The sequence below is a fragment of the Salvelinus alpinus genome, chromosome 30 (genome assembly GCF_045679555.1).
Source record: "Salvelinus alpinus chromosome 30, SLU_Salpinus.1, whole genome shotgun sequence".
Taxonomy (NCBI): Eukaryota; Metazoa; Chordata; class Actinopteri; order Salmoniformes; family Salmonidae; genus Salvelinus; species Salvelinus alpinus.
This window is the reverse complement of record NC_092115.1, coordinates 15,293,143-15,311,540: the sequence shown is the minus strand read 5'-3', so window position 1 is coordinate 15,311,540 and position 18,398 is coordinate 15,293,143. Positions and strand designations below refer to the sequence as shown.

Sequence of the window (18,398 nt, the reverse complement as noted above, 5' to 3'; positions counted from 1 at the left end):
CAACAACTGCTGAATGCATGGTTAGTTCCTTAATGAAAGTGAACTGTCTAGGAGGAGATTTTCAAGAATTTTCAAGAGTTCTAAACTTGGTTCATCTGCCCCAGGTGTTACAAACTGTATTTCTGCATTGATTAGATTAAATTGTTCCGGACATTTTAATTCCACATGCTGGGTCACTGCTGGATAATCAAGTCATTAGGAGATCCCTTTTGAAGAAAATCTCTGGGAGCAGAAATGTCATCCTCTTTATCCTTAATAGTCATCCTGTGTACTTTTGAGAGCTGTTAGTAACCAGCTGAACAATGAGCCTCAGTATTATGACTCCTCCTAGACAGCACCTTAGCCAATCAGGGATGTAGTATGTAAAGAAAGGTAGGGTTGGGCTGGATGGGTTAATTTTGGGACTTTATCCCACAATGCAAAGGGGATGGTAATGTCATCATCAATGTTGACATTTGAGGTGGTGTTTTTTATCTATCTGCTGTGGTTTTAGGGTTAGTGCTATCATGGATCCTTGGGATGTCCCTACCCTAAACCCTAACCTTAACCATAACCCTTACCTAACCCTAACCTTAACCCTTACGTTAACCGTTTTAAATGTCAACTTCAATGGGGTGAAGTCAGTTGGGACGTCCCAAGGGTCCCGTTTAGACGGTGTGTTTTAAGGGGCATTGGCTATCGCATGGTTTTCTGCCATTTTCAGCAAACAGAATGATGAAATGAAGTGACACATTTTGAAGGGATGATGTTCATAACCAAACCTTTGTTGGGGCAGTTCAAACTTACAGATCCAAAGTAGTTTTTCCCCCATTGTGTTGTAAGAAGAGATGGCCAGGGTTAAAAGACCAGATGACATGAGAATTGACACTCTCCTTTCTTTTCGATGGTCAAATATATTTTCCTCTCTTGTAGAGCAAATGATTTGGGTGATTTAGAATTTGTTGGGGGATGAGTGCTGATGAAAGTGGTTAGTTTAGATTCAAATCCTGTAAGACTCAAACTTAAAAGATCAATTGCCTGCGGTTCTCATAACGCTTAAATGCATAGCTGCATAACTTAATGTATGTCACTTTCTTTATTCCAATCATCTTCCATAATATTTTAATTTCTATGCTAATGAGTAGCAGATGTATGTCTGGATTCATGTCTATTTTTAAATGCTTCTCAATTGATATCATCCATCGTCTCAAGTTGTTTTATAGACACTGATACATACAGTAAATGTTCAGTGTTTTGCTGTGGAGAATTCTCAAACCGCCATCAGCATTTAATTCGATTCTTTAAAAGGATTATTGAAATCAATTTTGTTTTCCCTTCCATATCATTTTAATTTGGCTACTCATTGAATGATTGAATGTGTATCTTAATTTACCACAGAGCATTGACTGAACAGCTACAGTATATTGGAATGTGACGGCACAACTTCATAACGTTTCACCATTTTGTTTCCAACATGGATTGGGTGCTTTTTAGATGTGTAGTGCAGGCATGACAAAAGGTGAAACACTATGCACATGTCATTTCTTGCTTCTTCAACCACCTCTGTTAGTTCACGACCTCTCCAGCATGCTCAGGTTTCCTTTACAGTATTGGGTGTCACTGATGGGTATCTTCCTCTGTTTCTCTCTTCCTTACTTTAGGTATCATGACACACAGGAAGTGACCAGTAACTTCCTGGGAGCCATGTGGCTGATCTCTATTACCTTCCTCTCGATTGGCTACGGAGACATGGTACCTAACACGTACTGTGGTAAAGGCGTATGTCTGCTTACAGGGATCATGGTATGTTACTTGTCATTGGAAATTCATATTTTTGTGTGTGTTTCATGCAGTATTGCATGACTAACAGACATATTATTCCCACGAAACAGCCATGTTTTTAATCTGACATCATGTATTTCTTCAACTTGTTGCTTTATTCTAGAGCAGCTCAACATCTTGAAATGTTTCCCTCCAAGCAGTCACCTCACTATTAATACAATAACTCAACAGTCACCCTTCACATTATTTCATTTCTGGGCCTGACTATGTTTCTGACCAATAGGGAGCTGGCTGCACTGCGCTGGTGGTCGCCGTGGTAGCCAGGAAGTTGGAGTTGACCAAGGCTGAGAAGCATGTCCACAACTTCATGATGGACACACAACTCTGCAAACGAGTGAGTCACTCACGCTCTCATTCTAGTGGCATCTTTGATCTTCCACCACTGAGCACTACTGTAAATGTCACATCCCTTACTGTACGGGAGGTTATATTACAATAATACAATAACTGTCTTTTATAGTACCTGATGGAACAGGGTAAAACAAATTTATGTCCCTGGTAAGAAGTTTTTTTTCATCGGTTTACCATTCTCAAATCCCTACAAGTTTACCTTTCTCAATTCAGTTTACCTTTCCCAATTAAGTTTACCTTTCCCAATTAAGTTTACCTTTCTCAATTCAGTTTACCTTTCTCAATTCAGTTTACCTTTCTCAATTAAGTTTACCTTTCTCAATTCAGTTTACCTTTCCCAATTCAGTTTACCTTTCTCAATTCAGTTTACCTTTCCCAATTAAGTTTACCTTTCTCAATTCAGTTTACCTTTCTCAATTCAGTTTACCTTTCTCAATTAAGTTTACCTTTCTCAATTCAGTTTACCTTTCCCAATTCAGTTTACCTTTCTCAATTCAGTTTACCTTTCCCAATTAAGTTTACCTTTCTCAATTCAGTTTACCTTTCTCAATTCAGTTTACCTTTCTCAATTAAGTTTACCTTTCTCAATTCAGTTTACCTTTCCCAATTCAGTTTACCTTTCTCAATTCAGTTTACCTTTCCCAATTAAGTTTACCTTTCCCAATTAAGTTTACCTTTCTCAATTCAGTTTACCTTTCTCAATTCAGTTTACCTTCCTCAATTCAGTTTACCTTTCTCAATTCAGTTTACCTTTCTCAATTCCCTAAAAGTAAATCCACATAGACTATTATGTTATGAACAGGCAGTTGTTCGGGACACCCTGCCTTTGCCCGAGGGTTCACATGCGTTTCCTCATTGGTCGGCAGGTAAAGAACACAGCTGCCAATGTACTCAGGGAAACATGGCTCATCTACAAACACACTAAGTTGGTCAAGAAGATCGATCATGCCAAGGTGCGGAAACACCAGCGCAAGTTTCTACAGGCTATCCATCAGTAAGTGTTGTTTCCCAAAGATCATGACTCCCTCGTAAGCATGTCTGAAGCCTATGTGGACACATACAGTTGTTTTTAACACCTGTTGTTAAGTTGTTAAATACATGTTATTGTCTTTATTGCTCTTTGTTGTAGAGCTAGTAACAGTAGTAGTGGTTTTAGTTGCACTGCTAACCGTATTTTTGTGTAGATGTGCATCAGTGGAGGCTGCTGAGGGGAGGACAGCTCATAGCAACGTCTGGAATGGAGTCAATGGAATGGTATCAACCACATGGAAACCATGTGTTTGATACCATTCCATTGACTCTATTCCAGACATTATTATGAGCCGTCCTCCCCTCAGCAGCCTCCACTCTTGTGTTTTCTTAATTAACAGCACACTTAGTCAGCGGCGTCACTGGTGGTCTTTGTTATAATGTCCTTCCTTTCCTACTCTCAGCCATTTCCTGTGACAATATTCTGTGTGTTCGGTTAGCTAGATGTGTTATTTAGTTGTGTACTAAAACACGAACACACACACACACACTGGATACCGCACCTAACAAATGCTATGTACACACACACACACACACACACACACCCTGTAATGTAATGGTCCTCCTCCCCCTGCCCCTCCTCAACCCTTACCCTGTGCTTACAGTGAGAAGTGTAATGGTTCACTTGTTTCGTGGATGTTGTGGGGTTTAAAACTTTGTACTGTGTTCTGTCTTTGTTTTGCTCTATCACTGCAGAGCTCAGAAGTAAGTCTTCTATGTTCCTCCTGTTTCCTCTACATTCTCTCTCTCCATGTCTGCGTTTTGACATGCATGAACCTTCAAATGCTGGATGCCGATTGTTTTGGTTTTATTTTAATGTTCCATTTACCCCCATCCTCTGAATGGAATGACAAAAAGCATCAACATTACCACTGATGATGACATGGTAGTGGGGTGTCTGAAGAAAGTCAGAGGCATCTGGCAGTATGAGCTTGTTGGGGCTTGTTGGCTAGGCCGGAGTCCATTCATCAATGAAGTCGCCATCTATGATGTTACCATGATTAATATAGATACAATATGTAGGCTATATTAACCTGCATTGGCAGACCCATCCTTGCTCCTGACTTTGTGGTTAACACTTATCTCAAGGGTTTGAAAAGTCTGTTTTTGTTTTGAGGATTTTTAAATTTATTGCCATAAACACTCAGACATATCAGACACTCACAATAAAGAACACAACTGCAGTGGCCTAGTATCTTAACTCACCCTAGCAGGAAGTACCCTGGAAACCAGCTTTAGAGTCATTTTTGTACCCAACTCAGATGCCTTTCCTTCACAGACGCTAGATAGGAAAGAACGGGCCTTGCTGGTAGCCTATCTAGTTAGATGAAGCTGAAAACAGAGCCTTTGCTGTGATCTCCTCATTTGCACATCGATGAATGCCCTTGCCTCAGAATTAGCACTTTGGGGAACTTTCTGCCTGCCTCAAGTCACCAGGATGTCGATCCGTTTTTATTTCACCTTTATTTAACCAGGTAGGCTAGTTGAGAACAAGTTCTCATTTACAAGATAAAGCAAAGCAGTTCGACACATACAACAACACAGAGTTACACATGGAATAAACAAACATACAGTCAATAATACAGTAGAGAAAAAAAGTAAATATACAGTGTGTGCAAATGAGGTAAGATAAGGGAGGTAAGGCAATAAAATAGGCCATGGTGGCGAGGTAATTACGATATAGCAATTAAACACTGGAGTGATAGATGTGCAGAAGATGAATGGGCAAGTAGAGATACTGGGGTGCAAAGGAGCAAAATAAATAAATAAATACAGTATGGGGATGGGCTATTTACAGATGGGCTATGTACAGGTGCAATGATCTGTGAGCTGCTCTGACCCATTTGATTGACTGGTGTGATGTCATCACTGACGTCATTACTTTAAACCAATGCACAAATATCCTCCCAAGGTATTTAAATATTCATTGAAAGTGATTAAAAAAATCTTTAACCTTTATTTACCTAATCCGATAAAAGTAATCACTTTTCCAAAGGCGACCAGATCAAGAATGCAGATGCGGTGTTTAGGAAGTGTAGTACAGTACATAAATATCATAAATCAGTCATTTAAAGTAATCACTTTTTTCAGTGTTTTATCAGCCATTGTCATAGAAAAGTACCACTGGTATAGATACTGTAAGACACATTCACAGGGTATGGCCCTTCCCTCACATACACCCTCCACACCATAAGTGCACGTCACTCTCAAGTCACTGCAAGCTCACCCAATGACTGACGTTTCTCTGACAGCCTGCCACTGAGCTAGCTGTAAGGGTGTGACAGCTGGGAGCACACATAAAGGCATGTCACCTTTATGAAAGGCTCTATTTTTGATAATATTTACATTTATTGTATTTTTTATTGGGGGGGGTATTTTGTTTGGACTTTTATTTGACTCATAGATTTTTTTTGCGTTTTTGCATGTATTGGTTTGGCGATGATCAGGATTGGGAATGCTTGTATATGCATGCAGGCTGCTCTCTCTCCTCAACGTCCTACCAGAGAGAGTTCTTCTGACAAACATGTGTTGCTCTTCCCCCCCTCCACCTTCCTCCTCCACCCACCTACCACCCCCCTGCCTCTGCCCCCTATCCGCACTCTCTACCCTCTTCACCCACCCTGCCTCTGCCCCCTATCCCAACTCTCTACCCTCTCCACCTCCTCTGCCTCCTATCCCCACTCTCTACACTCTCCACCTCCCCTGCCTCTGCCTCCTATCCCCACTCTCTACCCTCTTCACCCACCCTGCCTCTGCCCCCTATCCAAACTCTCTACCCTCTCCACCTCCTATCCCCACTCTCTACACTCTCCACCTCCCCTGCCTCTGCCTCCTATCCCCACTCTCTACCCTCTTCACCCCCCCTGCCTCTGCCCCCTATCCCAACTCTCTACCCTCTCCACCTCCCCTGCCTCTGCCCCCTATCCCCACTCTCTCCCCTCTCCACCCCCCCTGCCTCTGCCCCCTATCCCAACTCTCTCCCCTCTCCACCCCCCCTGCCTCTGCCCCCTATCCCCACTCTCTACACTCTCTCCCCTCTCCACCTCCCCTGCCTCCTATCCCCACTCTCTACCCTCTTCACCCCCCCTGCCTCTGCCCCCTATCCCAACTCTCTATCCTCTTCACCCCCCTGCCTCTGCCCCCTATCCCCACTCTCTACGTCCCCTGCCTCTGCCCCCTATCCCAACTCTCTACCCTCTCCACCTCCCCTCCCTCTGCCCCCTATCCCCACTCTCTACCTTCCTCTGCCCCCTATCCCCACTCTCTACACTCTCTCCCCTCTCCACCCCCCCCGCCTCTGCCCCCTATCCCCACTCTCTACACTCTCTCCCCTCTCCACCCCCCCCGCCTCTGCCCCCTATCCCCACTCTCTCCCCTCTCCACCCCCCTGCCTCTACCCCCTATCCCAACTCTCTACCTCCCCTGCCTCTATCCCCACTCTCTACCCTCTTCACCCCCCTGCCTCTGCCCCCTATCCCAACTCTCTACCCTCTCCACCCCCCTGCCTCTGCCTCCTATCCCCACTCTCGACCCTCTTCACCCCCCCTGCCTCTGCCCCCTATCCCCACTCTCTCCCCTCTCCACCCCCCCTGCCTCTGCCCCCTATCCCCACTCTCTACACTCTCTCCCCTCTCCACCCCCCTGCCTCTGCCCCCTATCCCCACTCTCTACACTCTCTCCCCTCTCCACCCCCCTGCCTCTGCCCCCTATCCCAACTCTCTACCTCCCCTGCCTCTGCCCCTATCCCCACTCTCTACCCCCCCGCCTCTGCCCCCTATCCCAACTCTCTACCTCCCCTGCCTCTGCCCCTATCCCCACTCTCTACCCCCCCCCGCCTCTGCCCCCTATCCCCACTCTCTACCCTCTTCACCCCCCTGCCTCTGCCCCCTATCCCAACTCTCTACCTCCCCTGCCTCTGCCCCTATCCCCTATCCCCACTCTCTACCCTCTTCACCCCGCCTGCCTCTGCCCCCTATCCCCACTCTCTACCCTCTTCACCCCCCCTGCCTCTGCCCAGACTGCGCAGTGTGAAGATGGAGCAGAGGAAACTCAATGATCAGGCCAACACGCTAGTGGACCTGGCTAAGGTAAGAAGACCCAGATCCAGGCCCCTGCCCTGGCTTATAAAGGCCATGCGGCAGGGTTTTTCAAAGGTTCACAGCTGGACGCCGGCCGCAGCATTGATGTGTGTGGCATTTGCACTCCAGGTTTCTATTTTAAAATGTTCAGAAGCTGGTGCTTTAATGTGTGTTTGCACTGCCAGACCCCCACCGGTCTCTCTTCACCTGCAGTTAAAGCAGCCTGTCTTGGCTTAGGGAATAGAGCATTGGATAGCCATGTAAATAACACCTAAACTCTTTTATGTTCGTTAGTAGATTATCCCCTCAGTTTATGACTCAGCTAATGACAGCTAATGACAGATGATGAAAAATGACCAATTAGCTCGGAGAAATGCATTCTCTTAACTTAATTGAGGGGCTAGAGTCCTGTGGTATTAGTCAACATCCTGACAAGACATCCTTGATCCTGAATTGTCCTGCTATTATGACCGGTGGAATATAAGGAGGTAGAACACTGCCAAAACACAAACTGTATTATTGTGGTGGCGATAGCTCCTAACAGTATATGCATTGGTTGAAGCCCAATGTTAAATTCAAATCTCCCTACCATAATATCTATGCCAATATGACACCGAAGTCGATGAACATTCACAAATCAATTTGACTGGAGGGACACAACACAACTCTTGTCATGAGCCGCCCGAGAACCACATACCATATTTTTAAAAGACAATTTCTTGCCCCGAGCGACAGCGTCCATAAAGTGACCATTAGACTTTCCAGCATTTGGACAAAACAAGTTTGTAGGGTAAACAGTTTATATTAAATGTATAATTTATCACTCTCACATTCTCATTTATGTCCATTAACAACCAACGATGTTCTACCCTTTTCTAGCTTTTCTGACTATGCTAACATCTTTTCAGCCAAATCTCAGTTCTAAAATAGGACCAAAGCACTTAGGTTGCACAGCAACAGCGCTAGCAGCTAGCTAACACCATTCCGATGAGGCAAGCTACAAGGAAAGGAAGCTAGCTAGCTATTTTTCTATCGAAAGTTTTTCACATGGCTAAAACCATCTGTGCAAACTGTTGGCCTTGGCACTTGCATGCAATCACAGCACAAACAAATAAGCACAATTTAGATAGCTGCCATTGCCAGTTAGCTAGCCAACTACCAATAGCCAGTAATGTTAGCTAGCTAGCTACAAGCCAACAAGGCTGTAACTTTAGCTGTGTGGACAGTTAGCGAAGCACCGGCACAACAACATCTCCCACATTCTTCCACAAAGCACAGCTAGCTAGCTTAGTAAAGTTCATAGTCAACACTAAACTTTGGGAAACTGCCATGCTGCTAATGTATAATACATGCAATGAGTAACGTAAACTCGTACATCGCCTTGGTCCGTACAATTGCCCTTATTTTAGCGCCCCAAAAACATAATACTTCCAGATCAACTGTAATGTCAATACCATTGTAAAGCACAATTTCTCCCCTTTCCAACAAAATCAGTTACATGACCTAAACACTGCCCGTTTCTGCATAATTCAAGCAGGCAATGAGCCCTGTCGGGTCTTTTTAAAAATGGCGGGTGGGGAAGCAAAACTAATGCGTGATAGTGAGAAGGACAGATGTCGTGTGGGAAAATTGCTTTTTTCACTTGATCTGTCCAACTTATCACCTTATCGCCTCTAAAATGTAAATAAAACACTATAAAGAGTTTATATAATGTGTCATTATATACCTATTTGAAGTTTTGTGTCGAATTTGAACCGGGTTTTTAGGGCGGTGCTAAAGTGATCTTAGAAGTAAACAGCGGCTTTGAGAATGATGATCGCATGCAATGATGACGAAAAAAATTACTAGGTATCCCCCTTACCCCTGTCACTGTTCATTTCTTGTTTTTAAACGATGAGAGACCATCGTTTAAAAACCAGAGTGCTACACCTCCACCAGAGTGCTACACCTGGTGGAGAGAGATTGTAAGACAGAAATAGTTGCTTTATGCCAGCTGTACGTTACGACAAGTCAATGACATGTCAAGATGTAACGGAGGGTCAGTTTTTTAAAACTTTTCTCCAATACTATAGAGCCATTACCATGTCGATCAACGCTTGAATAGAAACCTAGTTGACACCCCCGATTTTGAAGTCAACACAGTCGCTACAGTCCCATTAGTTTTCTTTGTAGCCTCGTTTGAATGTCACGGTCACGCACATTTGTACGGAATGGGGTGAGTTTACGTTATTACTCATCTAATGTTAACGTTAGCTAACGTTACTCCATACACCAGTCAACCTGGCTTGCTCAGCTAGCTAACGTTACAGCCCTTACCTTATGCCTTTATTCAGTACACTCCCTCCTCTGTCAATGCAATTTTCTTTATTGTCATTATAATCCAAATTTGCGCAGACTGACTAACACAGTGTCAAGTTACTTTTCAATGTATTCCCAAAAACCTGAAGTCGCCATCCATGTAAAAAGTAGCCAGGGGGTGCGGGTGCAGCCAAGTTAAACAACACTAACATACTGTAATTGCTTGCTTGCATGACCTTTGGGCAGGCCAAAGAAAATGCCATGCTTGTTAACTTGGTTAGCTATGTGACTGTTTTCAACACATCAACTGTTTTAGATAATTTTTTTAACCAAGCAAGACAAATAAATGTTCAATCAGTACTGACTTCCTGTCATCACCAGACTGTCCATTTAAATAGTGTTAAGATAATGTGTTCATGACAGGGTTCGTAGAATAAGCGTTAACGTCACCGCCATGGGATCTGAAGGTCCCGGGCCACGCACGCACAGTGTTAGGTGGCTCTTAAAAGAGCATCATTGAGTGGCAATGGCCAGGGACTGTGGTGTGTGTATTACTGCGCACGTCTTGACAATAGTGTGTTAATACGGCTCGCAATTCAGGGCGTTGTGAGCATGTGAGCATCTGCAGGAACATCTCCCCCCGTGTGTGACACTTTTGATATTCTGGATTTCCCTTGATTGTCTATTCGACTTAAAATGTGGGTCAAAAGAAAAGGGAAACAAAATTATTAGCTGAGTTTTTCGGGGGCGAAGCACACTGTCTACCGGTGTCCTAACTAGCTAGCTACCGGTGTTGCCCCCACCTCCCACCTGCTGTGTAACAGAGTCCCCCTAGCTAGCTAACTAGCTAGCACACAGTGGGGCAACAGGCGGGGGCGAAGTACACGGTCTACCGGTGTGTTAGCTAGCTACCCATCCCGCCTGCTGACTACCGGAGTCCTAATTGGCTAGCTAACTAGCTAGCTAGCACCCAGTGTCCTTCTCTAACACTTGCCAGAACACCTGCCTTCACTGTCATTAACAGAACTGCGGAAACAGTGCCGACAGTCGGGGGTGGGGGGGTGAAGGACACTGTCTACCATTGTCCCTAGGGAGCTACCGGCATTGTCACCCCAGCCTCTTCTTCTGTGGAGTTTATCGGCGGTTAGCATCCAACATAATTTTTTATCATATCCATATTGGCTTAAATGGGTTTATGGTTTTTCGCTTCCCTCTGGAAAATCTGCTGCTAATATTAAATAAATAATCATAACTACATTATTTATGTTGCCGTTTGTCATTTTTGTGTATTACTGTGTATTACTTTACTTGTATTGCTGTGTTATGCTGTATAATAATGTTGCATAATCACCTCCCAGTATAAAAAACAAAAAATACAGTTTAATTTATTGAGTGTTCAAAAGCTGTGGTGATATTGATAAGAAAAGATCCCTACCAATTAGTTTTTTCCCTAGTTGCTACCCATTCTAACCCAGATAGTTCTCTTCCTGTCAACTCTCATATTGACATCCATAGATTCTGATTCCAGTTAGTTGTTTAGTCTAGCATGATTTATTTATTTATTACTTTGTTCATTATTATTACCTCTTAAGGGGTCATTTGCAACTGATGTGAGTTCAAAGCTACCAGTCTAATATGCATCATATAGTGATAATGATACCATACAGAATTGACATGCATATGCTTTGAGAGCAATTTATGGCAAGTGTCAAACGACTACATTTCATATACACAATAAATACATTTAGCATATACCATAATAGATCCATCACCTCGTCTCTCTCCTCCTCCTCCTGCAGACCCAGAATGTGATGTATGACCTGGTGTCGGAGCTGCAGGAGCGTAGCGAGGAACTGGACAAGCGGATCGGCATGCTGGAGGAAAAGCTGGACTCGGTGACGGGCAGCCTACAGGCTCTGCCCTGCCTCATCTCCCAAGCCATAAACCAGCAGCAGCAGGAATTCCTGGACGGCTTCCTGCACCGCTTCCGGCCCACCTCACTGGGCTCAGAGCGCTCGGAACGTTCCGAGCGTTCCGAGCGTTCCTGGACCTCCACAGCCCGCCGGCGTCGCTCGCCCTCAACGGCACCGCACACCTCCTCTGACAGCGGCTAGCCCCCGCCCTCGGAACCGCCCAAAACGACCCTAAACCGCACTACCCCCGATGACGACCCATAACATTCCCCTAACCCCCCTAAGCCCCCCTCTACGTCACATCCAAAAACCAACACCATTATGACTGAACTTCCAGCGTGGGACTGAACTAGAAACTGCTCCAATGCAAACCATTAAAAACTTTGACACATCCACTAAACAATAACCTAAACGACTTAAACCGAGACAAGTAGAGATATGGTTTATGTTTTAGCCATTGTATGGCTGTTCAAGTTAGCTTTTTTTGTAAAAGCCCTTGTATAGTTAAACTGACTGAGTTCAGGGTTGCTGGGGTGAGAGCTGGCTATCACACCGGAGCGTCCTTAACCCAGTGAGGAGTGGGGGGGGGGGGGGGTTGTCCGTCCGTGGAGGGTCTGCCTGGACTTGCCTGGCCTGGTCAGATCAGTCTACGGGGTCTGAGAAGGTTAGATGACACCTTTGTCCACACGGAGAGACACTTCAAACTGGTGGACTTCCCTTTTACAAGACAGGTGTCATGGTTTTTCCCCGTAAGCCAAGGTGACGGTTTAAGAGGGCCTCTGAAAGCTCTGACGTCAGTTCATTGTTGAATCGCACTTAAGGTGAGGGGGGGGGGGGGGGGTCACACAAAAGGAGAGCAAGGGGAATGCACATGACATTACTACTGAGTAGGAAAATGTACACGAATGCCAATTTCGAAGTTTCCGTTTCCTTGTTCTTACCAAGGGAAAGCTGAGAGCGACTATCTTTTTTAGTTACATATTGACATGTGATTTTTCAGTGCCTGAATGTACAAATAGTAGAGGGTTATTTAATTACTAATTTCAGAGCAAGTTTTTTACGATGTTAACACTGAATACAAGCATTGCATTCCTTTTTCAGATACATTCCTCTTCAAAAACTCATAGAAATTGTCTTAATGTAATGCATAACATTGCCTCCATTACACAATATCTCTTAATGTTTTGAAAACGTTTTTTTTTAAACTTATGCTAACGGAATAGGTCAGAAAGAGAGAGAGTGAGAGAGAGAAAAAAAGAGAGAATGTGTTTGAGGGAGAGAGTTCACTTCCAGCTCGATGCTGCGCACTCATACTCACACAAAACTATGAAATGTAGTCTACCTTTTCAATATACTCTTACAAAAAAGGGTTTCAAAAGGGTTCTACAGCTGTCCCCATTGGATAACCCTTTTTGCTCCCAGGTAGAACCCTTTTGGGTTCCATGTAGAACCCTCTGTGGAAAGGGTTCTACATAAAATCCAAAAGGGTTCTACCTGGAACCAAAAAGGGTTTATCAAAGGGTTCTTCTATGGGGACAGCCGAAGAACCCTTTTAGGTTCTAGATAGCACCTTTTTTTCCTAAGAGTGTACAAATCAGAGCTTCCACAGGTATTCAGATAATGGCATGGCTTGAAGTCTGCTGTGAAACGGTGACCGGCACACAATACCGACCAAACTGAGAAACCAACCCTGTCCCTTGCATGGTTCTGTGCAAAAATGACGATGGAGCAAAACCTTTTGGATGGCTTGACGATTTGCATTTAGATTTATGTTACTTTTGTTGTTGTTACTTCGATTTCTTTTTTGGGGGGGAACCTAGGATTTCTAGAGTTGAAAATCTAGAGAGTTGCAGTAATGTGTTACAGTATAACAAATGCATTCCCTGTCTGAAATTGGCGTGAAGAAAAATCTCTATGAAAAAAAAAATCCTGAAAGAATACAAATAAAGTACTTAGCTACTTGGATGGCTAGAGACAGTAAATTAGTTCACAGTACCACAAGGTGTCCAAATGACTTATTACCTCGACCTCCTTCAAAAGGGTAATGGATCTCCCATTTAAAAAATAATAAGTGAACGTTATCAATCAAGAAAACACAGCATTACGATATGACTTTAGTAAGGAGAACAAACCTTATCAGAAAGTCAGTTAGACATGTTGTAGTCTGTCGTCCACCAAACAGTCGACCAAGTCTGTACCTGTAAGCATCCACTAATGGTCAGGCTGTCCAGAGAGAGAGCTCTTGGTTTAATAACATGTTCAGCTTGCTGTGAAAGGGACTTAATCAAGCATGTCTCTTCACTGCCCCTCTACACACTAACCATCCACTCCAACTGAGGGATATCACTCTATTACTGTATAGTCAGGGGCGGACTGGGACCAGAAATCGTCTCTGCCATTTCTAACACAACGGCCCTTGAGGCCCCCATTATAAGCCAGATAATTGTCATTTTGCACAAAAAACGAAGTTGGACAGGCCCATTGTGCTAAAAATGGACCAGTCCACCTGGCAAGTCCGCCACTGCTTATAGTCTCTCTTTAAAATCAGCTTTTACACCTTTGAGTTGATTGGAGGGTTACTTGATTGTGCTCTCACCTGTTCCAGGCATACCAGCGTTAACCTCTTCATATGTTTGAGATTTAACTCCTTCATCTGTCATCACCAAAAACAAAAGCTCCATACCCAATTATATGTTTTACTATATTTTTGTTCCAACAACCATTTTGATGGTAGGAAAATTTGGTCAAAAGATGGGGGAACCCCCTTGTCCCTCTTCAGATTGCATTTAGTGCATGATACTTAATATAGCACCAGTAAACAGACATCACAGGTGCTTGAATGTCCTCTCCAGAGAGTAGAGGTACTTCAGCTGGTAGAGAGGAAGCAAAGAAAGAGAGAGAGAGCGAGAGAAAGAGAGAGAAAGAGATTAGAGCCATACCTCATTTACTGACAGATGTCCGTTTTGCCCCATGGGGTTTAGAAGCAGCAAGAGTGGGTGTCCCGTGAATATGACCTCATTGTGGATGTCACAGAACAAATGGGACAAATGTAATAACGAAGGGGCAGATGCAGCGAGGCGCAACTTTCAGGACATTACAGAAATATAAATAGAAAAGTAATGTATAGAGAGGGTATTGCTCTCTGTATTTCACATTATGATAGAGAATTTCAGTTGTAGACATCATATTTCTTTATGACATGCCCCAGGGTTTTTCTAAACGTTAACTGCCCAAACATCATTCCAATAGCTGTTACAGCAAAATAGAGTCCTCGTTTTCTGAAAATAGTCCTTGCCAAAAATGCCACAATTTTTCAAAGAGAGAGAGAGAGAAATTCATATCAATATGCTGATAATATCTGGTGAGGAAAATAATCTGAATACAATCATTCTTACTTCTATCTAAAAGAACAGGCAAAGCTGGCATCTGATTGTGTTTAGACTAGATATAACAGGATGAAAACTAAGTAATGTATACCATTGTTATGTGTACACTGCCACAGAATGCATTTGTAGTAGCGGAATAAACCAATTTTAATGGCTGGCATTCGGTGATGGTATGTTCTCTGTATGTGTTGTTATTTCTTTTGCAGGTGACAGTTGTACCAAAAAGAGGAGAACGAACATCTGGTCATTAAATACTATCTTCAGCTAGGATTTCGCTCTCCATTTTTTGTCATCAATGGGATAACTAATATTTTGACTTTAAGTACTGTAAATACCTCTAGGTTAAACAAGTAGGTGTAACTGATCACCCTCACTTCCTCTGCAACCACACCTACAGTAGAGCCTACATACAGTACCTCAGATTCCTTTTTGACTGTATAGATAGAATAAGGGATCATAACACAATTTCATGTGGTAAATGTAACTGAGTGTGATTTTGGCATCAGTTCTGAGTAGTAATGGCATGTCTTGAAGTTTGCTGGGAGACGGCGACTGGCACACGATAATGACCAAACTGAGAAACCAACCCTGTCCCTTGCATGGTTCTGTGCAAAAATGACGATGGAGCAAAACCTTTTGGATGGCTTGACGATTTGCATTTAGATTTATGTCACTTTTGTTGTTGTTTTTTTACTTCGATTTCTTTTTTATTAGGAACCTCTGTAAATCCTACTACAATATTTTACAGTTTCCACAACTTTTCGTGAGCAATTTTGTTTTTGAGGGGAGCCTCCAGGAGCAGAGAAACTGGAACATACTGTGCCAAGTGCCGACAGAGAGACAGAATGGTCCCGTGTAAGCCACAGACAACTTGCGCTACTCCCGTAAATAAACACTGTGGAAGGGAACGTCCTAAAACATGATCACAAAGTCCTTATTGATAGAAACATAAACACAGTGTTCCGGGGGACATCCGACATCTTAGGCCCGGTTCCAAGGTTAACTATGTGCTGTCGTCACAAATGCAAGGCTACGGGGCCACACCCATTAATGTACGGGCCCGGCTTAACGAGGCTATTTATGTCAACATGTATAAAATGATCCTTCGACGCTAATTATACAGAGTGGCCGATGGGAGAAATGATGACACGCTTCTTTTCCAATAAGTGTCACCCCTCTGTATGATGTAACCCTCACCGAGAACATGGAGTGTGAAAAGGTCCCTATGGGACGTCAGCGCTGGCAGAGGGAGGCATTTATTCAATGATGTTCCCACTGCCTCTCCCTGTCTGCCCCGAAGGTTACTACCAGCTGCAATATGCTAATGCTGCTCCAATCACTTTCGGCTAATGTGGTTGGGCACACACTTGGGGATATCAAAGAGGATAGGAATTGATCCACATTTTCAGTCTTTTTTTCGATGGACAGTGGTGAGGAGAAGAGGGAGGAGTATAGGGGCTTTCTGTGGAGATGTTTCTTGGAGTGAGCATCTCCAATTTCTGCATCCATCATCCTGCTCACCCGGAGAAGGTCTGAGGGAAACAGGATGAAATGTTACAAATTAGCTTGTCTGTCTGTGGCAGGCTGCCATGGCTTCTCTGCTTAATTTAGCTGTGAAGAGAGAGACGCCCATTCAGGCACCATGCGTCAGGACCTGATCCGTGAAGCAGTGTGTGCCTATGTGTGTGTGTTGAACATGTCCTCCATCTCACACGACCACTTCAACCAAGGCTATAAATTCAGATCTAGGATCATATCTCACTTCTCGTTCAGAAAGCCTCGCATAAAATGTTTTCAATTTTGCAAATTGGTTTTCAGAACATGTCCATCTACGGTAATACCGAACACTGACATCACTCGGCAACACTCTGACATCCCATAATACATCAACCTCTATTCAGTGATCAAAGTCACCGAAACCAATAAATGACATTTAATAAACAGGAAATTCACTTAGAATAAAAACAATATTTGTAACGAAGAAACGTAATGTATTAAACAGATCAGATCGTCTGTCGTGCGGAAAAGAGTTCCCTTCTGTTCATTCTCTATCTATGTTACATTTCTATCTGCAGTGCTCTGGACATTGTTCTCAACTGAATAAGTGGCCTTCACCTTCCACAAGAACACAACATCAACACAACAGCAGCTGAATAGAGGAATATTGTACAGTACACACTTCAGATGTCCTTGAGGCCTTGAGGTTTCTCCCCATATCAATGTGCACACATGTACAATACTGTTGACTGTGGAGGAAAAGCTAGCTGGATGATTAAACAATGTCATTGCACAGTGCACTCTCCTACCCACACTCATGATAGTGCCAGTTGGAATGTTAGTGAGTTCCACAGAATTGAATTGCTCTAAGTGCAAAGTTGAGAGAAGACAAGAATGATATCTTGATATCATTAGGTTTTGAAATCTTATTTCACACGGAAATGGTGTGGAATGTAACATGAACCTCTGTGAGTGGTGTAAGATTGAGTCAAATTGATTGACTGATGGCTCGATGGCTGCATCAAGTCAATACAGGTAGCGCTGGCCATTGTTTTGACTAATGTTACAGTCGTGGCAGATTCTGAAGAAAATGCACACAAAGAGACAAGCATAAGGCACCAATGTCATACCTTACACTCTATAGCAGCTCTATATCAATGCAGGGAAGTGAGCTCTAGTTAGCTCAGTGTCAGCAGCTCCTAGATCATTCTAACCCTGGAGGGAAACACCTCACTACAGGTGAGGTGTTACTAGCTGCCGGTTTGATTCAGGGCCTGCATCGTTCCACTGAACCTGACGAAGCTGAGAGTCAGTAAAGACAGCCCTGTTATCCATGCCCAAAGCAGGTGGGGAGGAATCAGGCCCAAAGCAGGTGGGGAGGAATCAGGCCCAAAGCCTTTTTACACATGACTGAGAAAACACGGTCATGAGAGGCAAGAACATCGCTGCTGGGGTTGTGCTCTCTGTGCAATTGGGGATAAGAGTGGGAATGAGAAATGGAGAGAGTGGAGAAAGAAAGGGAGAGAGAGAGTGTGAGAGAGAGAGAGAAGCCTAATAACTGGAGTATGCTGGCCTCTAGTGCCAGACTTAGGCTATGTTTATGGTTATGAGAATATAATTGAATTATAGATAATGGGATAAGCTATTTTGCAGATCTTAGATAGTGGTTGTAATATGATTAATAGGGTAGGATTGATATCAAACTGGAGAGATGCCCCTGATGAATTCACAGAATAGATTTGGTATTACAGGAGATAACCTTTTTCAGAATAAACATAATTCTTTAATAGGGAAGTATTTTCTTTTCCAAAACACATTCAAAACACCTGTTGAGGTAAATTACTATTCTCTTCCAAAACACATTCAAAACACCTGTTGAGGTAAATTACTATTCTCTTCCAAAACACATTCAAAACACCTGTTGAGGTAAATTACTATTCTCTTCCAAAACACATTCAAAACACGTGTTGAGGTCAAATACTATTCTCTTCCAAAACATATTCAAAATACCTGCCGAGGTCAAA

General features: G+C 43.5%; 1 protein-coding gene across 2 annotated transcripts in view; it reads left to right on the top strand.

Annotated features, from left to right (window-relative positions):
* The window catches only part of LOC139559653 (small conductance calcium-activated potassium channel protein 2-like), a 53,751-nt gene extending 38,604 nt beyond the window's left edge, over positions 1-15,147 (top strand). For both annotated transcript variants that reach the window (XM_071375835.1, XM_071375836.1), the window contains exons 5-9: positions 1,641-1,782; positions 2,045-2,155; positions 3,039-3,166; positions 7,220-7,289; positions 11,378-15,147. In XM_071375835.1, coding sequence (XP_071231936.1) covers positions 1,641-1,782; positions 2,045-2,155; positions 3,039-3,166; positions 7,220-7,289; positions 11,378-11,692 — 766 coding nt within the window. In that variant the 3' untranslated portion in view covers positions 11,693-15,147. The remainder of the gene's footprint in view (positions 1-1,640; positions 1,783-2,044; positions 2,156-3,038; positions 3,167-7,219; positions 7,290-11,377) is intronic.
* The last annotated feature ends 3,251 nt before the right edge of the window (positions 15,148-18,398 follow it).